Here is a 24,273-nt window from a genome sequence, read left to right as displayed (position 1 = left end):
AGAATTCAGTTTGATTGACATATTTATATCTGCTGTTTGTCAGGAGTCTAAAAGCAGAAGTTAAATAAACTTAAATAAATATTTTTATAGCTGTAAGTAGTGGCCAAAAAAACATAATGTTTGATAAGAACATCTAAAATGAGCTTCTCTTGAAGGGTTTCTGTACTCACCCTTAGAGACAAACTGAGCAACATCCAGGAGGGAATCAAAACAAAGTGGGGGCTTCTCTAGTTCAAACAGAGTAAACTGAATTAGTTCTGGCTTGTAGTGAAGACGCCTTCCAGATGTCCCACTGGGGAGGGGTTCTAGGCTTTTTTCTTACCTGAAGGAGACATTGATACATACAGACTCAAGTCTTACTGGAGACATTACTTCTCTCGGCTAGCTTATGAATGGCTCGGCATCTCCTCAGAGGAACTGTCATGTGACTAGGAGAGGTCTTAGTAGTCTCTACTCAGGGTGCTGACCTCTCAGCCTGTTAATTGGCACATGTTGGTTGGATGGATGGATGGATGGATGTGTTTAGAACATATATGTACCAAATGTTAGGCTTCCTGCATGAGTTAAGAATCAGGTCCTATCTGGATAAAAAAAAAAAAAAAAATCTTAAAAGTCTCTTTCATCAGTCTTGATCCCCAAAGGATGTAAAGTTGCCAAGAGGACAACACTACACATGCACTGTTTGTTATTCAAGAAAACCAAGCAGTTTTCCTGTTGAAAATGATTTAGCTGAAGGTTATACTAATTATTTGTTCATGGTGAGTACTTGTGCTATACATTTGCTTGGACTTTCAAACTGGAGCCAAGCTAGTGCTGATATGAAAGTCGTCAAAACATTTCAGCTTTCAACGTATCTTCTTGTGCATTTTGCTTTGGAGCCAGTTTTTCTCATTGATAATGTTGAAACAGAGAAATTATTTGGATATACCAAAGCAACAGAAGCCATCTTTATTTGCAGAATGAAGATAGAAATGTCCCTTAGGATTGGACGAAAGGGCAAATACTGTTCCCTACTTATTTAGTTTAGTTAATTCCCCGTAAAACAAAGTCACAAGAGGTGTCTAGATAAAGGGTTTTGTGTATTCTTCGCCCTTTAAAGCCTCACCCCAGAAACACCGGTAATAGACTGTGAATTATATCTGAGGTATTGTAGTGCAGATGGTGTTGGGATAGTATCAAACTGCATATGTTGAAGCAAACATTTTATCATAAAGTGATGCATTTACAGTTTTTTAAGCCGGAGGAAATTAAAAGTCCAACAACTTATTTTGGAAAGAATTGCCACACAACAGGAGCGACCTCTGGAAACTCTCATTGTGCGCCGATCATGAAAAACATCAAGTAGCCAACCACAGTGTTCCTCGGGTAATTAGCAGGAATTTGAGATAAAGTTTAACAGTTGAACCAGAATCCTCCTTGTGGTTTCTCAAGAGCGGTATTAACTGGGCCGCTAACCGTCACGAGTGTCCTACTAGGTCACAGCCTTCTTTTTTTTATGGTACGGACACGCCAACAAACACCGGCCCCTTTCTCTGTAATGGATTGATCAGTTGTGCATGTTAAACCACAAGACACAGACATGACATGAATATTGTTGCGTGCAAACAAACACACTCACATTTGTGGCAGTGTGCATGCAGCATATGTAGACAAACAAGTGACCCCCCCCCCCCCCCCCCCGCCCCCCACCTCCTCCCTGGCTGTGGTGAAAGAGGGCTATTGTTAATGTCTGTCTTTTCTCGTCTGTCTTCCAAAGCGAGAGGAGAAAGGGTGACCCAAATTTGACATGACCGGGGTGCATATTGTCAAGGCTGGTTGGGTTTATGTATGAATGGGTGCACTGTACACAAACACACAAAGATGTGTGCACCAAGACACAAAACTCAGTTTTAAGAAGAATGCCATCCTTACAGATAATATGTTTATTATGCTAGCAGAAAAAAATTGTGGGTCGATGTAAATACCTGAATAAAAGATTCACAAGATTCAAACACACAACATACTGGTTAGTGATGCATGAGTGCTTGGCCTGCTTGTCTGGACAGAGAAAGGGGGGTGGGGTAGGTTGCCCCAAACTACTCTGTGTGTGTGAGTGTTTGTGTGAACACAAGTGGGAGTGACCGGCATACCTTTACACCCCAAACACCAATAGCATCCGATCTCCTCCTCCCTGATTTTCCCACCACTCTTCCCTGCAGCCATGTAGCTGAGCAGCAGTCCATGAGCCTGGCGTGGATCTACAACCGTTTACCTTCTGCTTTAATGCTGTTGTTTGTTTGGGCTCAACTTCCCCTGGTTGGTGCTCACATCTTTCAAACTTCTTATTCTAATGATGGACTACTGGCTGTTGCTGCAGAGTGGATTCTGCACATATCTGAGAAGGGTGCTGTCAATGGTGACGCAAAAAGTGGTGGGAGAAGCATTCAAATCCATAATGTGAGTGAAATTTTAAACAAGTAAATTTACAGAACCATTCAAAGCTAAACTTCTTCTTCTTCTAAATGTCCTCTGAAAGAGGTGCAACTGCATTTAGTAATTTTTAGCACCCTGTATATATTATTTGATCATGACTTTCTTTCTGGTGAATTCATATATAAAAAGCTCTGAAAAGATTTGAAAAGGTACGCAACTCTATTGCGTACCTTTGCGAACTTTAGTTCTTTAAGGCATTATGTTCATTTTCTTCCATTCATTGTTTTATATGTTGATTATAAGGCCGAATGATGGCATGGTGGTTAGCACTGTGGCCTCACAGCAAGAAGGTCGCTGATTTGATCCTCAGCTGGGGAAGGTTAGGACAGTGGTCTTTCTGAGTGGAGTTTGCATGTTCTCCCCATGTATACATGGGTTCTCAAGGTACTTTGGCTTCCTCCCAACGTCCAAAGACATGCATGTTAGGTTAATTGGTTACTCTACACCCATCCTTCCTCATGTCATCTCTTCCTCATTTATAAGGCAGCGTCAGTAAAACTGGCTGCGGGGCCAAAGCTTCAGTTTGGTTCTGTAAACTTGTCATATATCTTAAATGTCTGTATGTCAAACCTTGGACGAGATGGTTTGAACCTTGAATTTCCCCTCAGGGATGAATAAATTATCTTTGATTTGATTTGATTTGATCTGATTTAAATTTCCCGTAGGAGTGAGCGTGAGTTGTTGTTTGTCTCTGTGTGGCCCTGGGATGGACTGGCGAACTGTTCAGGGTGTACCTCACCTTTTGTCTGAAGGCTGCTGGGATAGGCTCCAGCTTCCCCGCGCCCCCTCATTGGACTAAGTGGTTGGGATAATGAATGAATGAATGTGGATTATAACTTGTTCGCCTTAATTTGGGGTTGTCAGTTGGTTCAGTCAACATGGTCTTGCTGATGTGAAAGTGTTGATTGAGTTGGAGAAATCAGGATGAGAAGTGACAAGACTGTGGTCTCACTAGTTAGATTTCTGTCGTAATTTATCCTGGTCTTTGACTTATTTACAAATGGTAAATAACCAGTCAGACTAAAAACTCTCACTGATGAACAGAACATTGAATTTAGAAGTCAGATTGATTAAAAAAAAAAAAGAAAAGAAAAGGAAGATAGATGCACTGGATATGAATCAGGTGTTTCAGAACAGAGAAACAACAAAAGCCTGGAGGAGCATGGCCATCGAGGACCAGAGTTTACCTTACTATCCGTAGTACTGCCCACTGAACTACAACCTCTTGCTGCAGAAAAGTAACTGGCATCTCAGAGATGTGGTTGTAGCTCTTTTAAAGCAATTCTCCATCACTTTCTGGTCTTAAAACTCCATGGCTCCATGACTTGTTTGGATGGCACATTGGCATTTATTGCCCATTCCTGGAGCCATTGCAGCCCTGCAGAATCTAAAGGCCGGTAAAGTACACTTGACAACTTTGTGTTCCGACCATGTGACAGCTAGCTTTTGTTTTACAACCCCACATCACAAAACCAGCCACCAGATATAAGTGCACTGGCTGTTTCGAATGCTCACCATTTAGCAACAAAACCCAAGAGAGAACAAGAGAACTGACTATTACTTGTTGGAAAGAGCTGAGAGAAGAGTCAGGATGCAAAATGAATGTAGGATAAGCCTTCGTTAAAGGGCACCAAAGTGTACCAAAGGGTACGGTTCAGGAGTGCCTTGTCAGGTGTGTTGGAGCAGGGATGTATTGATGTCTTGCAGTGCTACAGCCATGTAGGACCTATTTGACTAGTTTAAACCTTGGGAAAAGGAACTGAAGTGGCACAATCGCATTTAAAAACAGCATGTTTATTAAATAACACAAACACACTTTACTGATAAACTTAGGTCACTTCCAGTTTGGGTTTAGGCAGTGACACTACTTGGTTAGGATTAAAAACACAACAGTTAAGGCTGAAATACATCATTAATACAGTCACTTCAACACATGAACATGTAAATGTCAGTTTGCATACAATTGCTGTTGCAACCACTAGATGGCGTATTTTCCTTTGACTTTAATTATCGGATGTTCTTACCTGAACAAGTGACGGCTTGATTTAGGAATGTTCTATCACAAATATAATCTTTGTTTTCTGATTATTTGTAACGTAGGATGTTGATTGTTAAGCGTGCCTTTGTTGGCCATGCAGGCAAGTCTGATATGTGCCCACACCCACCTAAAAGCATGCGCTGAAGCACGGTGGATCTTATTTTTACCCTCCAGTCGCCCACCTTTAAGTCCTAGGGAGACTCTGCAAGCATCTCCTTGCCTGTTAGTGAAGTTAGTTTGACAGATCTGGCTTCTCTAATGTTATGTTCTCTTCCTCTTTTTTCAGTTTTTTTTTTTTTTTTCCCCACCCACTTTGACTTTTTTGGTCTGTTCATTTTTTCCACTTTGCTGTACTGTTTCACCACCTACGTCTATCTTTACCACCTTTTCAGACATAGTATTTATTTCTTTGCCTTTTTGTGATCATTTGCTGCTACTTCTAGCAGTAACAATCCTTCATCCTTTTCTTTTTCTGTCCGGATTGCCACCTTTGCTTTATTTTTGTACTTAAATGTTCTTTGACATTGTTGTTCATCACTTAAACTTTTTTTTTCTTTATTCTTGTTTATTTTTCATAAGCCTTCTTTTTACCTTCTTGCCCCTTTAAAATGTACCTTAGTCTGCTATCTTGTAATTTTCTATCTGCAGATTACTTTCTCGCCCACCTTTGCTTCCTCTTGATTTTATCCCCCTGTGTCTCTTTCTTCCTCTGCCATCTGTTTCACTCCAAATCCTTCTCTTCTGCCTCTTCCTCTGCTGTATCAATCTGTTTTCCCCCTGTGTCTACAGACTCTTGCTGATGCCTCGTTTATTTGTGCCACTGCAGTTTTGGAAGAGATGAGTTCTGGCTTCTACACCCAGTGTTTACCAACCAGCTGATCCTGCTAGTTTTGCATACAGCAGTGAGGCAATTTTTAATCACTGTAAAATCACCACCACTTTATCACATGTATTGGATGGTTAATATGCCTCTTTGAGCAAAACAGCAAGAAAAATGTCTTCTTAAAGCTAAGTGAAACATTTGACAGCTTCCCCAGGAATTATCAAAATCAGAGAACAAGCTTATTAATAGTTACTCTGGGAATGTAGGGGATTTGATGCACATAATTGCACCTTATGGCCAGCTACTGACCAAAACACTGTATATATATATATATATATATATATATATATATATATATATATATATATATATATATATATATATATATATATATATATATATATACATATATATATATATATATATATATATATATATATATATATATATATATATTCTGAAACAAGCTTCTTAGAAATTAGGCTGCCAAAATGTGAAAAGAAATTAACTTGGAAGAATCTATAGCTCAGATGGCAAAATTACAGTAAACTTAATCTTAATAAGTTCAACTTGTGCTTGGGTTGGGTTTAAGGCTGTTGTTAATGATTGTAGAGAAATCTGGATTTAAATACAGACTTGTATTAATTGTGCCGATGAACATAATGTCAAATTTGAATGGTTTTATGAAATCAGGTTCCCAGCTTTTCATTGAGATGTTTTGCACACAAGCCAGATTTTCTCAGTGTTGGATTGATCAGATACCAGAGTTGTAATTCAGTCTACTTTTAGACTGGTTTTACTGGTAAAGCTTAAGCTAGCTTCTTATTTCGTTAGCCTGTAGCAGCTAGGCTAAGCTAGTATTTAGTAAATGCTTTTATCCAAAGTGTTTCTCAGGTAACCCATGCACTGGTGGGCAGTTTGGGTTCCAGTCACATGTTCTTGCCTAAAAATATGCATGAATACATACAAGACTTTAGCTAACTGCCTCTTCTTTGTTTAAGACTTTGTGGTACGGCTAGCAGTCCATTAGCACAGCAGTCATGCTAATTTACAGTGCTTACATTACAGTACATTTGTTTACATTTGATTTACTGATATTTGAGCTTAAACTACAGATGGTTAATTGATTAAGCTGCTCGGAGATTTTATACTGACTGCTTCCTGTAGCCTTGTAATGTAGGCTACAGACATTTTAACAATATTCACATTTGTTTCTCCACTTTTTGGATACATGCACTGCATCTTTACACTTTTATTTCTGTGCTATTTTTCTGTTAAATGTAGTCCAAAACCTTAATCCAAACATAAACTAGTAAAAACTGATACAGCAGATGATTAATACTGGTTGAAAAATATGAAAAATGTGGCCAAGGATAAAGTAAACAGGCAAAAATAAAGTATACAGATGTATCACAAGCTGAGTAGGCATGTGTGACTAAAATGCACGTTAGCATGCACATACACTTTTTCTCATTTCAGCTTATTTCAGCCAGAATTGCTGCTTTCCTTTCTTTATGTTCATTTTTTAATTTGTCATCGAACTTCCCTGCATGATGAAAAGACAATAAACATAACTGTATTTTAGTGGGAATCCCAAGGAAATGAAACTCTCGCTGCTTCAGCTTTCCACGATAATTTGGTTCATTTCAGGTAAAAGATTAAATCTGTGAAATCAGCCTTGCTCTTCTTAAGTTAATTAAAACATTTCAAACTTGACTGAACAACTAAAATCCACCATTTCTTGCGCTGAAAATGCCAGCCGAAGTACATAAGGGCATCATCTTAATCCACAATAAAGGTTCTGGAAGTTTTTTGTTGTTTGTCTTGCGTTTTCTCTGAAGTTTAGATGCATAATGACGGCGATCTCATTTTTTCTGTTGCTGGCGCGTTTTATCTTAGCAGATGGAACAAGACGACAATAATGATTCCAAATGTCATTAAAGGCTGCATCAAATCTGTGGGTGGTTGGAGTGTCTAGTCTCCTGGAAAAACACATCATTATCATTTAACACTTTGTGCTGGTGTTTATTCATTTTCATTCTACATTCCTCACACTAAATCTGTGGCGTTGCCCACAATAGCCTCAATGTCACACTTAACTGGATCTAACATAAACTGCCTGGACGTTTAGGCTAGTTTTTCAGTCAGTAAAACAGTAAAAATAAAACTGTTTTCTTTCATTGCATCTATTTTAAATGTTAGTGACTTCTGCTGGAATGAGTCTTGACTCATTCCAGCAGAAGTCACTAACATTTATTTATAATGCACTTTATAAAACAACAAAAAAACAAAAACAAACAAAATTAGACCAAAGTGCCAAAATGTGCAGAGATAAAACTAAATAGAATAAATAACATATGTGATTTATTAAACAGAAAATACTAGAAAAAAGGGTAAAATAATAAATCAGCTAAAATGAATCCAAACAAAACCAGATTAAAATGTCAACTTTTCTTTCTTTTTTTTTTTTTTACATAAAGCATAAACAGATGGGTCTTCAGATCTAAAAATTATTGACACTTTTTTTTTTTAGTATTTTTTTATGTATGTTTTTTTTTTTAGGTATTACACAGTATTGCATTCTAACTGGAAAGGTTGATAATTGTGACAACCAACCAAAACCAGTCCTTTTAAGCTCTTTTTTTTCACTTACTTGTTGGTGATACCTTTTCAGAAAACTGAACCAGTGAGTGGTGTTTCCTCTTTAGACCAATCAACAATGAAGGTTTCACATTATATTAATGTTCTCCATCATCACCTTATTGAATCCAAAGCATTTTTATATTGTCAACTACTTGGAGCATTTGGGAAGATAAAATAAGTTCAGTGTTGTGTCCACTGGCAGGTCTTGTGTGTGTGTGTGTGTGTGCGTGTGTGTGTGTGTGTGTGTGTATGTGTGTCCTTGGAGAAATAAGTGCATTACCACCACCTATTGGACTGGAATATGCTGAAGGATGCGTTGGTCTGTGATGGATCAGCTGATCAAATGTCTCGTACTCATCACAGATATCAGTAAATTTGATTCCCTTTTCATGTTGAGACGACTTCTTCAGCTAGCTGTAGTTTGCCTGCCGAGTTGTGCCACAATCCTGTAATTCTTTACAGTGGTTTTATCCATCCCCCGCTTTACTCTTCATCACCCTCTCCTCTGCTGCACTGCACCTGAATGCAACTACTTTGTAAAGCTTAGTTAAAACAGTAGATGTGTCAAACCTCGACGCAGTAAAGCATGTTTGCAGCTGCATGCAGACCATTTGTTTCTGTAGTTTACACTGTTTTAACTGACATTTCAAGTTAGTCTTCAGACTTTAATATGTATCACTGGGAGCTCAGTCTTGGTCATGTGGTTGGTTTAACTAAATCCGGTTTTTCAATCAATAAAAGTTGTTTTTTTATGCCATTTGTGGTTAATGCTGACATTCACATTTCTTATCTTTTTGCTCTTGTAAAAGTTAAATTTTAAATAGAAAAAAAGAATTATTTGTTCACAACAATTTTTAATTTTTAAACGGTTAAATTTAAAAAACCTTTTGTTTGTTTTTTTTACATAACTTTGTTTTATTGCTAATTGTCAGTAATGTTACATTTAAACTAATTTTTCTTCAGCTAATAACTCCTAAAAGCTCATTGGTCGGTGAAGCTGGTTGTTGCCCTCTTTCTGATGTTGCCTAGCAACCAGCAAGATATCTATGTTGTCCAAGAAGCAAGTTGAACTTAAAACTGCTTCTCTGACACTGCTGTGTCACTGAAGCTGTCAGCAGCATGCTGCGGCGAATGTGTGTGTATGAGAGAGTTTTTAATAGAGACTGGGGCCAGGAGTGTGTTTTAGGGCTGATGGGTTCCCAGAGGGGGGTTGGGACGGTGGGGGAGGGATGTGGGCTAGGAATCTGATTACAATGGCTTCGGGGGGATTTAAGCTGCTGGAGAGCTAGAAACACTTCGTATGAAGTGGAAAAAAGGAAAGAGAAGCAGAGGAAAGCAGTACATGAAAAGGAGGAAGAGGCAGCGAGACGAGCTGGAGGAGACCTTAAAGGTCGCAGGAGGTGAGGCAGGAGTAGTCGGAGAGAAGCTGCAGGGAGAAACAGCTGGGCGTTCTGCATGTGTGCTCCAGAATCCACATTTATTTATTTCCTCGCGTCTCTGTGTGTGTGTGTGTGTGTGTGTGTGTGCAGAGTTTGAGGAGCAGTTGTACGACACCAAGCTGACCGGTCAGACGTTCCGCCATCCGTCTTCTCAGAGCTCTGACGACACGTCCACGACGCTCAGCAGGTCGCCCATCTCCCTCAACAGCAAGAGACCCGATTTCATCTTCCTGGTAATCACACATTTCATCAAACGGCTTCTTCAAACCAAATGTATCTTCCTGGTAAATAAACATTCAGATGTGTTTATCTAAAGCCGCACATCTGTCACAAATAAGCACACACACACACACACACACACACACACACACACACACACACACACACACACACACAGCAACACACAAATTATTGTGGCAGCTGTAAAAGCTGAAACACACACATCGTTTCAACTTAAGTTATTAATTTCACTTTCTCTTTCAAAAAATAAAAGCACCAAAAGTTCTCGTTGAGTTCACACCAAGCAGCAACCTCCGGCGGTTAAAAGTGAAGCCTATGCGGAAGTACATAAAACTGCAGTTCCCCCTTCATCCACTAGGGGCTGCAAAACAGCAAATCCCCATAGACTCCCATGTTAAAAAGACCAAAGGGGGGGTGAATTTTTTTCTAACTCGCCCATTTAAAAGTAATAAAATCTTGAAGTTTGGTACCGATCTCCAGCTTCAAGTCAAAAGAACGTAGAACAACCGCGGTTTTTAGCCGGTTAACAATGTGACTTAGTTTTAGCCCGCTTACCTCCGTTAGCTGGTTAGCTCCCGTTATCTCGGTTAGCTCTTTGCTACAGAAAGCTTGGAGTTCACTTCATGTCAATCGTCCACCATGACGCTCACAGCCCCCCTCTCAGCTCCACCTCTTTGCCTATATTTGTATTTTCCGGGTGAGACGACACGCATGCCTCTGCCAAGATGGCGATGGTAGGAACCGCCCTCCGAGCTTCAATTCAGCTCTTCAGAAACCTATGAGTGACGTCACAGAGGCTCCGTCCATCTCTTTATATACAGTCTATGGTTCACACCAACCCACCCGGCCCACTCTGTCCACCTCCTATGAAAGTGTTTTTTTTCCAAACTGGCTCATTACTAGCAGAGTTTCCATATTATCGGCATACCTGTATTATCGACTGATATGGAAATCATAATGTAATATTGGAAGTGATCTGAATCAGTTTTTTAATGACACAACTTTTACGCAACATGCATGTATTATACATCAAACTCTTCAGCAATGTCTTCTCTAAGTTAAAATGACTAAATATAAGAGATATCATGTTCAGTTTTGTAGATACTTTGGTTTGTTTTGCACAACTCATTCCAAAAATATTGGCATTGGTTGATATCATACATCTAGAGTTGGAGAAATTTGGTATCTTGGATGTTGGGGAAAAGACCACTATCCATCCCGTCTTGTTTCAGAAGCTCAGGCTGCTGCTGGTGTAACTGGGGGGCGTATTTCCTTGCCCCGCTTTGGGCACCTAACGTGGCAAGGCTTAAAAAACCACACTCACCAGATCTTAGTTCTTTAGAACACCTTTAGGATGTCAATCGAATTATTTCACTCTTGACCAAGATGTATACCATGAAGAATTAAGTCAGTCCTGAAATTAAAAGGGGGTCCGACAATGTCCTAGCAAGGTGGACCTAAGAAAGTAGATGGTGAATGTGTACCACCATTGCAATAGATTTTTTTGACACCAGGAGAAAATGTGGCATTGCAGGATCACGCATTTCCAGTCCAATGGTGGCATTCATCTGCCTTTTAACCCATGTAGCACAGTTGAGCTCAGCTCAACCAGTGGACAAGAAGACAAGGATGAAAAAGCAGTGGCTGTCATATACAGAATTGTACACAAACATGTATATATTACACACGTTAGATTAATCTTAGGGATTTCAGGGACTACAAGCAAAAATCCAACCAAGCTGCAGAGGCTTTATTTTTCTCTACTTCTTGTTTGGCCAAATACAATAATGTCCTTTTTCATATTGTGATGATAATTTCGGAAAATTTTGTGACGTAAGGCTCAGTGATGGCCCTGTCCAGTGTGAACCCTGCCTCTCGCCCAGTGATTGCTGGAATAGGCTCCAGTTTGCTGTGACCCTGAAGTGGTTAAGACAATGAATAGATCATCATATATATAGTTTTTTGGCAATATCGCCCACCCTACATTGCAATATTGAATAATATTACATGTTTCGAGGTTGACATGTAACTGATAAGAGTATCACTTTTTTTTTTTTTTTTTTTTTGCTTAAATTATACGTTGCTTTGCAAATAAAATCCCAAATAGACCTTAACCCTCTGGGGACCAAGGGTATTTTAGAGAAATAAACCTGACTTTTTCAGTTTAATTGCTAATACACACCACCTTTCAGTGCCCCATAATGTCCTATACCTTGTTTATATATATATATATATATATATATATATATATATATTTTTTTTTTTTTTTTAATTAATTTATTTGTTTTTTAAATTGAAATATCATAAACTGCTATGTAAATGAGGCTCCTTTGCTTGAAATAAATAGTATTATAATTTCGAAGTATGACTAAAGGTACTGAAGGGGACTGAAGCACCGCAGCTTTCCGAAATCACTGTCAGCTGCACACACTGTATCTGTTACCAAGTTATACATCTGTTACGACGCCAGTTACGATGCCTGTTACGCCGATCAGCTTGCAGCTCCTGGAGGATTCCTGTGGTGAACCCAGACACAGGGCTGAATCTTACTGATTTGGCAACGTAGCAGGATACGTTGCCTAGCAATGCTTTGTTTGGGGGCGGTGGCGCCTCTCTGCTGAGTGCGGCTCTTGTTGCATTAACACCGACAAACTGCCCTACGACAACGTCCTTTAGCTTTATTTATTAAATAAAACCATGCCATATCCCGACTGGATCCGCCATCATTCATACTGACCGGAAGGAAAGCGCCGCCTCCCTCCTCTCTTTTCCGCCGCGTTTGCCGCTCGCTCCAGAAACAAGCGGCAGACGCGGCAGGAGCGTTGGAGTGTTTTGGACACAAAAGTGGCAGTTTAGTGACCAGCGTCGAGCATTCAGCGTTTGGTCTGAACACGGCGTGAAAGCCCAGAGTCTCCCGATTAAGAGGGAAAAAAGTTTCTATCTTTTATGGTTCGAAAGATATGCTCGATTAAACACAACATGGTCCCTGGCATCGCCGACGATGTCGACGTCCCCAGAGTGTTAAAGGACCGTGTTTGATTTTCCCTCTGGATTTATTTGCCTGTGTTTAATATCTTCTCCCTTTACCAGGAAACTGCTCCAGTTGCAGTTAATCAGCAACACACTGCAGTGTAATTACTTTGTCCTGAATCTAACAAGTTGTCACTAAAAGTTGTGTTTTGACAGAAATCCTCCTTACATCTGTTATCATCCTTTTTTTTTTATACAAAATATTGAAGCTGAATTATCCCAAAGAAAAACTGTTTTGCACAGAAAATCGCACCCCCCTTTATTCAGACTAGTCAGAAATAGTCATCATCCTTTTCACACTCGCAGCAGGTTGCTATTAACAGATGCCAGATGATTGTCCTCAACGCGGAAACATCCTTTTATTCCAAGAGAGAATCAGAATAGTAGGTTATATCAGTCCTCTCTGTTAGCCAGCTCCTGAACATAACGTTAGCTGCTAGTTCAGCTCTGTCTTTGCCGTTTGCCTTCCTGCTGCGGTTATTTCCTCATACTGTGTCACCATGGTGCCATGATGGTCCTCTGCAGTGATTTACTGGCTGCATATTTCCTCCACAATGGTGCACCATCCACGATCACCAGCTCTATAAAGTTAATGTCTTTCTCGTTTGAGCTCATTTCAGTTCGACTATAAGTTCTCATTGCTGTCTGTTGCTGCAGATCGCGCTCGTGTCTGTGGCGCTGAGGCGTTTGTGTTTCAGTGCTTTGCTTAAAGGCTGCCTGGCAGAGGGGATCGATAACTCAGATCTTACACCACATGAACACCTTTGAAGCTAAGATCACATCTTCATGTTTTCACCCGAGATGGAGCGACTGTGTCTGTTAATCAGACCAAATCTCCCACTTGTTCCTTTGCTGCTCAGTCATGTTTTCACCATCTTCAAAATGCAGACGCCTCCCTTTGAGTTCTCTAACTCACATCTTTCTTACCTACAAATAGATTGTGTCTCTAAAAGCCAAACGTTCTCTTGTTTTTGCTTAAAGTCAGTTTCCTTTGGTGGAGGTAAATAAGATAAACCACTGGGGGTTGCTTCACCATTTCCAAGGTTTTAGTATCCATCAATGGTCTTTTGCTTCAGAATTGTTTTTGGGGGGGTTGTTATATGTTTGCACAAATAACATCTATATAAATGAAAAAAGTCAGGAGCCTAAAGAAGTTAAATGTGGAGCATAAGATGTACCTGTACGCAGCATGGAGATAACTGGAGCAGAAATATTCTGTGGAAAACAAACGAGAGACATTAAAAGTTCTTCACAATTATTATCATATTGTCTGAAAGAGGTCAGATAGCTACTAAACATGTACTTCTTTCTTTGTATAAATATATTTTCCAATGGAAGCCAGTGAAACACAACTGATGTTGGGAACAACTCAAGTTTTCCAGGCATAGAAAAGGCAAAACAAAGAAGAAATTCAACTTTGTGTAATTACATGGAATCAGCCAGAGGAGGGAGTGTTGAACAGATGAGGAAAGCAAGATGCAAAAAGACAAACAGATCTGTCTATAATTATAAAAACCCAATCCTGCCCCACATATCAGCTGCTTCAGTCCCAACTGCTGGCCTGTGGAAAAGATGTCACACAAAAAACATCTCATGGTGACAAAATACAATGAGCTAATTGTTGCATTTATTAACTAATTTCATCATCTCATGTTTTTTTTACCATAAGGACATACAGAACATAGTAGATGCTAAACATGAAATGTTTTACATTTGGACAGAAAATATTAGCTTGTTTTGACAGCAGCAACATATCTTAAAAAGTTGGAACAGGAGCAACAAAAGGCTGAAAAGGTAACTGGCTCAAGCAGAAGTCAACTGGACCAGCACTGGTGACTAATTAGGTTAACTGGAATCTAGTCAGTAACATGACTGGGAGGAAAGGGATCCATCTGAGCCTCTCAGATGGAAAGGTTGATAGAGGTTCATAAATCTGTGCCCAGCTGTGAATAATGTACCATCTAACTACATCTTTCACTTCATCACATGTATATGAGATTCATGCTTTTATTTTGTAGTAAGGCTGGAAAGTTCATTTCCAGTTTGTACCACTATTTAAATGAAAAGAAAATAGACATTTGATCATGTCCTTATTTTCCCTCTGTGTTTCTGAGAGACAGGATGAGTTGCAGGCTTGAGTACAGGTTCTTACTTTTGTAGGCAACTTGTGCCCATAATTTCATTATTAAAGCAGCTAGACGCCGTGGTTTTATATTTCGCAACATGTTGAGCAAACAAAAGGGTTGTGATAACAGCACCAAAGCTCGCCGTTTTCCCTTTCCTCCACGGGTCCTGCAGAACAGCTGCAGCCTGTCAGCAGCTCATGTAAAACCAACTTCCTCAGACGTGAAAAACAGACTAAATGACCAGTTTAACCATCTCCGGGAAGAATGTAAGCAACTGAAGGACTGACTGCATCAGATCTAAGTTACTAATGCCTTTAACACGAGTAATTATTACATGTTTAAGTTTGCTGTAGTTGCCGTCTACATTCAAGAGAAGGTTTATACTAATGTTGTACGACACATGGTCATTTTTGCTAAGATTTGTATAAAGAGAGATATTTGTTGGAAGCAAATGAAAATATGCAGTACAACACTGCATGTCACCATGAACTACTAGCATAGCAGCACATAGCTGCTGGTTGTTCAGACAAGATTTAAGGACTGCGGCCATTAATTAGACTTTTTAAGGAGATTTGCATTTGCATCACTTTCCCTTTCAATGGCTTTTAAAAGCTAATTAACAAGCTAGCAAGTTAATTAAGGTCTTAGATGTTGTTTAAAGATTGTTGAATGCCCAAATCCAAACCAAACTTCATTTTTGCACCTTCCATTTATTATAGATGTAAAAAACATTCTAATCTGGCTAAAAGTGCCATATGTTTATCTTTTTCCCAGTTAAAATGTAAAATGAAACATCTTAGAATGAGCTATTAGCTTGTTTTTTATTTATTTGCCTGTATTGTTATGACACCACATCCGCCTTACAACATGAAGCAGTGGTCAACCCAGCTCTTTGTAGAACAGAAAACGTGTGGTGAACTTATTCTTGCATGCTGGAAAATCATTATTTTTTTTGTTCATTTTGACTGTTCATAGAGTTTAAATTATAAAACTGTTCAAGGTTACTTTAAGGTTCCATGTGAAGTCGTAAAAATGGATTTTTTTTCTAACGACTTTGATTTTAAAAGGAATTGAGTTAAAGCGTGTCAGCAGGGTTTGCAGGGATTGCTTTGTTAAATGTTTGTTAATCATTTTACTTGAGTCAGGCGAGTCCTTCTCTGTTAGCGCCTGCTGCCTAGTGGGTGATTAAAGCCGCAGCTGCTTCTTGTTTTACTTCCCGATTGTGTTTGCAAAGCGAGAAGCCAACATGATTTTACCCCACAAACATCTGGTCACAGTTTGTTTACGCCTAAATGCATATTTACAGGAGCAGAAACAACCCACAATTTGTCCTGAAGGGTCCGAATCCCATCTGCATGTGTTACACCCTCCTACTGGACTGGATTTAACTGGGATGGGAAAATATCATGATACATATACATCCCATTTCCACAAGCTCCTACTGAGCCCAGCCTGATATCTCTCCTCCTGGTTTGTTGCTGTTTCCATCACGATCTTCCCATTTTTTAGCACCGACTGCAGAGTTGGGACCAAAATGTGATGTGTATGGTTTGCAGACTGCTATTGGCCAGAACTTGACATCAGAGGATGAGTCATGAGACTCCATACCTGCCATCTTTAAAACCCAGCGGCAACATGAACAACAGCTTTGGGTAGTATCAGCAGGCACACTCTCAAAAATAGAGGTACAAGATAAGGACATTTCTGTACCTATAGGTGCATTTTAAAGAAATGTTCTCTCAAAAGTACAATACTGGTCTTTAAGAGACCAGAAGCACACCTTCAGAGTACGAAAAAGGGTTCAAAGTGACATAAAGTACAAATTTGTACCATTTCGACCATAAGGGTACCTGCAGCATTGAAAAATGTATCGTTAATGGCTGTAATGTTACAAACTAGAGCAGAGTTGAGTGATGACAGTAGTACTACTTAACAGTCATTTACTACACCAGACAATGAAGGTCAGATGCTGCAAACTAAGTGTATGACTGGTCAGTATTTTGAGTTTTTGAAGATTATTTCTATATTAAAGATATGATAATATTGCTAAGTTGCATGGACCAGGCCTAATCCTGTGAAAATATAAAAAAAACATAACTTGATAAGGTGAGGTTGAACTTGATAAGGTACAAAAATAGACCAGAACTGAAGGGTACAGAAATGTCTCTCAAAAGACTGCACCCCCAGCGACAAGCATTTGTACCTTTTTAGGTACAAGCTGGTACCTCTATTTTTAAGTGTGCAGCAGCACAATGGCTTTTCAACCAACACTGGCCATTTTTACATGGAAGTTTTAATTCCTCTTTAATTTGGAATAAAAGTTAATTCCGCCTTAAAATAACAAAAAATGACCATGTAAACACCTAATTCCTAATGCAAAAGTCAATTCAGAATTAAACTTATTTCCAAAGAAAGTGTCTGGTTTATTCACATTTTAAATCCTAACTCAGTAATTCCTCTGTCCTGTAAACTTAATTCTGCTCCAACTTAATTTCAGTAATTCTGTGCACGCTCCTTACCTTGTTCTGTGCCGAGGATGCACATATTCCGCTCATTGTTTTGCCTCCCGTGTTCAGAGGTCTATTTTTCTTATCGTTCTTCGTTCGTGAAAAAAAGTAATATGCTCATGCCGATCTGCTACTTCGAAATTATAATGAAACTAGCAGCAAAACTGGTTCTTATTATGTATTTTTCCAAGTTGCGGCTGCAAAAACGAAAAGCAGGAAGCAATCTTTGTTTATTTCCAGTAGACGTAGACGTAGACGTAGACGTAGACGTCACATCCGCCCCCTGTCCAATCCGAACCCTTCCCCACCCAACAATTCAATTCAACTTCAATTCAACTTTATTTATATAGCGTCAAATTACGGCAATGCCATCTCAAGACGCTTTACAGACAGAGGGGAAAACATAATGAAGGCCAATTCATAATAGCCTATATAAGGAAACCAACAGATTGAGCTGAGTCCAACTCAATCTCCCATCCTGAGCACGCACACTGGCAACAGTGGGAAGGAAAAAACTCCCTTTTAACAGGAAGGAAACCTCCGGCAGAACCCGGCTCAGGACAGGCAGCCATCTGCCTCTGCTGTGTGGGGGGAAGAGGACAGAAAGACAACAGACAACAGGAACTGCTACTCCCGGCCAGGGAGACCTGCTGAGACAGGAGACATACATGTTAATGATGCAACACTGTTATGGGGGGGGGGGGGGGGGGGGGTAAAAGAAAGCGATAAAGAGAAAAAGAAAGAAGCTCAGTGTATCAGGAAATGTCCCTCAGCAGTCTAAACCTATAGCAGCATAACTAAGGGATGCTAACCATCCCTAGCTATAGGACTTATCAAAAAGATAAGTCTTCAGCCTAGTCTTAAAGGTGGGGAGGGTGTCTGCTTCCCTAACACTAACTGGGAGCTTATTCCATAAGAGAGGGGCCTGATAACCAAAGGCTCTGCCTCCTGCTCGGCTCTTTGAGACTCTAGGAACCACAAGTAAGCCTGCAGTCTGCGAACGAAGTACTCTGCTTGGTATATAAGGAACAATGAGGTCTTTGATATAAAGTGGTGCCTGGTTGTGGAGAGCTTTATATGTAAGGAGAAGGATTTTAAATTCTATTCTAGATTCAACAGGCAGCCAATGAAGAGAGGCTAAAACTGGAGAAATATGATCTCTCATGCTGGTTCTGGTCAGGACTCTGGCTGCAGAATTCTGGATCAGCTGAAGGCTTTTCAGGGCATATTTAGGACAGCCCAGTAATAGAGAGTTACAGTAATCTAGTCTCGAAGTAACAAAAGCGTGAACCAGTTTTTCTGCATCACTCCGAGACAGAATGTCCCTAATTTTGGCTATATTACGTAAATGAAAGAAGGCTGTTTTAGTAACCTGCTTAATATGTGGACCAAAGGACAGGTCAGGGTCAAATATTACTCCAAGGTTTCTCACTGTAGCACTGGAAGCTAAAGTAATGCCATCCAGGTTCATTACAAAACCGGAAAATTTAGCTCGAGTTTTTCAGATCCAACGAGAATTACTTCAGTCTTATCTGAGTTTAAGAGGAGAAAATTTCTAGACATCCAAGTCTTTATGTCTATGAGACAATTTTGTAGCCTATTGGGCTGATTTGTTTCATCTGGTTTAAAGGATAAGTATAGTTGAGTATCATCTGCATAACAATGAAAGTTTATTCCATGCTGTCTAATAATTTTGCCTAAAGGGAGCATATATAGCGTGAAGAGTATTGGTCCAAGTACAGAACCTTGAGGAACTCCATGACTTACTGTAGTTTGGGAGGAGGACTTGTCATTTACATGAACGAACTGAAGTCTATCAGATAAATATGATTTAAACCAGCTTAACGCTGTACCTGTAATTCCAATCACCTGTTCTAGTCTTTGTAACAGAATGTTATGATCGACTGTATCAAATGCAGCACTAAGATCAAGCAAGATAAGTACGGACACAAGTCCTTTGTCTGAGGCCATAAGAAGGTCATTAGTAACTTTTACCAATGCTGTCTCAGTGCTATGATGAGCTCTAAATCCTGACTGAAACTCCTCTCATAAATTATTTCTGCTCAGGTGGGCATGTAGCTGAGCGGAAACTATTTTCTCCAGAATTTTGGACATAAACGGGAGGTTAGATATAGGTCTATAATTTGCTATCACCTCTGGATCCAGAGATTGCTTTTTAAGTACAGGCTTGATTACAGCAGTTTTAAATGATTGTGGTACATATCCTGTCACTAAAGACATATTGATAAGATTTAGTAGTGATGTATTAATTAAAGGGAAAATGTCCTTAAAGAGGCTCGTTGGGAGAGGGTCTAAGATACAGGTGGATGGTTTAGATGAAGCTATTATTTTAGTTAATTCAGAGGGTTGGACAGGACAAAAACTATTTAGACACAAGTCAGATCCTGGTTCTAAGGATGCTTCGGAGACCACAACAGGCTCAACATTATAGGTAGAAGGAAGAGTATTGTGAATTTGATCTCTAATAGTGTCAATTTTGTTCCTGAAAAAATACATGAAATCATCACAGCTAAGTGAGAAAGGAATACATGGCTCCACAGCGCTCCGGCTCCTAGTAAGCCTAGCTACAGTGCTGAAAAGAAACCGAGGGTTGTTTTTGTTTTCCTCTATCAATGATGAATAATAAGCTGTTCTTGCCGTACGTAAGGCTTTTTTGTATACGATTAAACTTTCTTTCCAGGTTAAGTGAGACTCCTCTAGTCCTGATGAACGCCATCTGTTTTCCAAACGCCTTGATGCCTGTTTTAGAGCTCGAAGCTGGGAATTAAACCAGGGAGCCTTCATAATCTTACCTAATTTCTTCTTCTTTAGGGGAGCAACATTATCCAAGGTTGTACGCATTGAAGCTGTTATAGTATCAGCATGTTGATCAATCTGAGCAGGAGTAAGGCTTAAAGGGGGACTCTCGGTCATGCTAACACATGGTAGAGGTGAAAAAATTGATTCAATTGATTGTTTAAATTTTGTAATATTATTGTCAGATAAACATCTACTATAGTAGAATTTATTTTTGGTCAGTGAGTAATCAAATAAAGTGAATTCAAAGGTTAATAAGAAGTGATCGGACAAGACAGGGTTTTGAGGAAATACTTTGAGCTTATCAGTCTCAATACCATATGTTAGAACAAGATCAAGAGTATGACCATGAGAGTGAGTGGCTCCAAAACCCAATTGAGTTTAGAATAGAGCTAAAGGAAATGTTTAAACTATCATTTTCATCGTCAACATGAATATTAAAATCACCTAGTACAATGACCTTATCAGTAGTCAGCACTAACTCAGACAAGAGATCAGAGAATTCGGTCAGAAACTCGGAGTAAGGTCCAGGTGGGCGATACACTAATGCTAAAAGGAGCGGTTTCTCTGAATTCCATTTTGGATGAGATAAATTTAATGTCAGGAATTCAAAGGATTTATAGTTAGTTTTGTGCTTAGGATTAATTAAAAATTCTGACTTAAAGATAGCTGCAACACCTCCTCCTCTGCCTGTAGTTCTAGGAATGTGAACGTTTAAATAATTAGCTGGCGTAGCTTCATTAATACTAACATAATCCTCTTGCTGTAACCAGGTTTCCGTAAAACAGAATAAATCAATGTGGTGATCACCTATCAAGTCATTGACTAATAAAGACTTATTTGGGAGGGATCTAATATTCAGTAGGCCACACTTTATTGTCTTATTTTCAGATTTTATTAGATCCATTGTTTTTATTTTTATGAGGTTTTCACGATTAACCCCAGAAGTGTTTTTGTGTTGTTTAATTCTTACTGCTGGGAAGTTGTATAAGGTCGGAATGGGGTTTTGGGTGGGCGGCGGCAGGCGGGAAGCTGCAGAAAAGTGTGAAGGACTACAATTCTGCCTCCTGGTCCCAACCCTGAGTTGTCAATTTAGCTGACTAATAAAAGAGTCCATATTGCTAGATAAGAGAGCGGCTCCATCCAACGTGGGATGGATGCCATCTCTCCTAATAAGACCAGGCTTTCCCCAAAAAGCGCTCCAATTATCTATAAAACCCACGTTGTTACAATCTAAAGTGAATTAAGTAAGGACATGTTTCCATGTGAACCTCCATTTGGAATCATAATTTCCATATAAACTTCATTCATTCATTTCATGATCCCATGCGCTTAGTGCAATGACGGGTCACGCAGAAGCTGGAGCCTATCCCAGCAGTCTTTGGGCGAATGGTGGGGTACACCCTGGACAGCTTGCCAGTCCATCACAGGGCCACACAGAGACAAACAACCACTCATGCCTATGGGTAATTTAGAGTAACCAATTAACCTACCATGCATGTCTTTGGATGTTGGGAGGAAGCCAGAGTACCCAGAGAGAACCCACGCATGCACGGGGAGAACATGCAAACTCCACACAGAAAGGCCACTGACCAAACCATGCCCCAGCCGAGGAGTGAACCAGCAACCTTCTTGCTGCTAACCACTATGCCACTGTGCAGCCCTCTGTGTCAGTTTGTAAGAAATTCTTGTTAATTCAGAAATTTTTAATTCAGAATTATCAACTCTGAATGTTGAGAATATTGACACCAGCTTGGGCCAAAATCAAATGTAAATTTGAGGTTTTTGTTCCCTAAATGTGGCTACTGGTGTGTTTAGCAGATTGCAGCACAATCTCTGACCAGTTATTTAACACAGCAGTCATCCCGCTCTTCTTCTTTGTCTTCTCCTTCTAGCCAGCATCCAAGCAGCTCTATGAAGATGAAACCACCACCTCGGTGTTTGGTCTGAGGTCTGTGACCAACCCATCTCCCTCCCCGTCCCCGTCTCCATGTGGCTCAGATCGCCCCCCTCTGGGCTGGAGCAGCAACAACAGTAGCAGCAGTACGGCCACATCTGCTACTACCGGACCACCTGTCGCAGAAAAACCCCGCTGGCACCTGGGACGACGCATACCGGCTCATTTCATTCCCCTCGACATCACCGGTACAACACAATACCTAAACGTAGCCAAATGGGCTTAGCGTTAAGAATGAATACTGCACATGGTGTTTCAATGAAAGGCAAAGCTTGATGAAAGTCACATGTTCAGGACATCAAAGGAAGTACGGTGTAAAGATTCCTGTTTTGCAAAGATTTAGTTGTAATTCAGGGTTTAGTCTTAATATTTCGTCAGACCTGATTGGAGGAGCTGAACAAGGGAGGTGGTTTAGAGTCCGTGCACATGTTGCAGAAGAGCCGCTGGGATGTTTTTGCAGACTCAGAGTTCATATTACAAGAAAATACTGGTTTATATGTAGTGTAACATGCAATACATCTTTCCTCTAAGGTGTTTTACCTGGCACAGCCACATCTCAGACTTCATGAATGTTTTTATTGCCAGAACGAGACTGATGCTGAGCGAAGAATTTTACTGCATTTCAGTTCTGATGGTTGTTGGTTCAGTCATGGTGTGACTTTCAAAAGTTCAAGGATGTTGTCATGTTTTAGTCATGAGAACATTCTTCCTTCAGCAAGCAGAAATGTGGAGTGCAATATGTGTCTTGATTTGCATGTTGGGGTATGTTTCATCTCATGCTGGACATGTTTAAGCTTTTCCTGGGATTTAGGAGATGAGTTGACTTTGGTTGGCTGTCACAAGCTGCATTTCCATTACACCTGGAGTTGCACAAAAACTAAAAAAGAAATGCTAATGGAGAGATTCATATTTTGAAAAGTTTCAACTCTCCTATGGGGTGTTTTTTTTTTTTTTTTAGTTGTTTCAATATAGAAACATTGCAAAAGTGTAATGGAAACACATTTCGCATTTCTCCGGACGTAACATTGGGGGGCGGGGAGGGTGTTAGGGTTAGGAACCAGGGTTGGGGGGGGGGGGGGGGGGGGGGGGGGGGCGTTGTGACCGTTTCATTTACTGAAAAGATGGCATTGTACGAGAGGGAGAGGGAGAAAAATAACTTGTGAACACATAAAACTGTACAAATACAGAAAAACTAAACTGCGATTTGAACTGTTGGTCGAACTGAACTGGTGAGTTGTTCTCCAGAGGTATGTTTCTAGACTGAGTAGGGATAAAGTTCAAATAGAAACTCTTTCAGGTTTCTTTGTTGTTTAAGATTGTTTTTTTTATTGAAAGTCGGCTGTAGCTCAGGAGAAAGAGAAGTTGTCTTTCATATGGAAAGTTGGGAGGTCGATTCCAGGCTTCCCCTGACTATATGGAGAAGTGTCCTTGGCAAGACACTGAACCCCAAGTTTCCCCCCGATGGGCACATCGGGGTATGAGTGTGCGTGTGAATTGGTGAATGTGACATATAGTGTAAAGCGCTTTGAGTGGTTGGCAAGACTGGAGAAGCACACATAAGTACAAGTCCATTTACCATTTTATTATTAATTGTAACAAGGACTAAAATTAGATTTTGATATTTTGATCTGTAATTATTGAATGACTGATCTGATATGACTGAAACTATTTGTGTTAAATCATGTCATATTGTGTTATATTGATTGTTGGCAGCTGGATCAAATTGAAGTTGTGATACTTGCAAATTTGCTGTGAAGGACACAGTATGCGGTTTAGCATCAATAGTTTATGCATGCAGATGAATATATGGACACAACAGTAGTTCAGCATGGTCTTGCTGTAATCTGGAATGTCTTCAGTGTCTTCACTGCCTGGGTGGGAGCAGGCATTGCCATAAAACCTCAGTGTTGACGGAGCTTCACAGATGTGGAAGCTGCCCACACCATCGGCACTAATGCAACCCCATACCGCCGAAAAAGCCTTCCAGTCTATGTGGTGTCTGGTTGTTGCTGAATGAGGGGCATGTAGTAAAGTTAAAAGAACCGTATTATCAGACCTTCCTAAAGGGGGCAGGGCAGAGGAGCTGGATGCATCTGCATAAAATAAGTCCAGCCTGTTTTCTCTGGTGGAGGCGCTGAGGAATATTGGTGATGGTGCGGAAAGGGAGATGATGATCTGTCC

The 24,273-nt window shown here is 40.0% G+C and overlaps 1 protein-coding gene across 1 annotated transcript in view; it reads left to right on the top strand.

The window, feature by feature from the left end:
* nhsl2 (NHS-like 2) overlaps positions 1-24,273 on the top strand; it is a gene marked incomplete at its 5' end in the record, with an annotated part of 184,366 nt that overhangs the window by 139,140 nt on the left and 20,953 nt on the right. Inside the window, 2 exons of the mRNA XM_079258108.1 lie at positions 9,506-9,648; positions 22,031-22,280. Of these exons, the coding sequence (XP_079114234.1) occupies positions 9,506-9,648; positions 22,031-22,280 (393 nt within the window). The remainder of the gene's footprint in view (positions 1-9,505; positions 9,649-22,030; positions 22,281-24,273) is intronic.

This window comes from Telmatherina bonti (genome assembly GCF_933228915.1).
Source record: "Telmatherina bonti genome assembly, chromosome: 18".
Classification (NCBI taxonomy): Eukaryota; Metazoa; Chordata; class Actinopteri; order Atheriniformes; family Telmatherinidae; genus Telmatherina; species Telmatherina bonti.
This window is presented reverse-complemented; position numbering and strand designations above follow the sequence as displayed.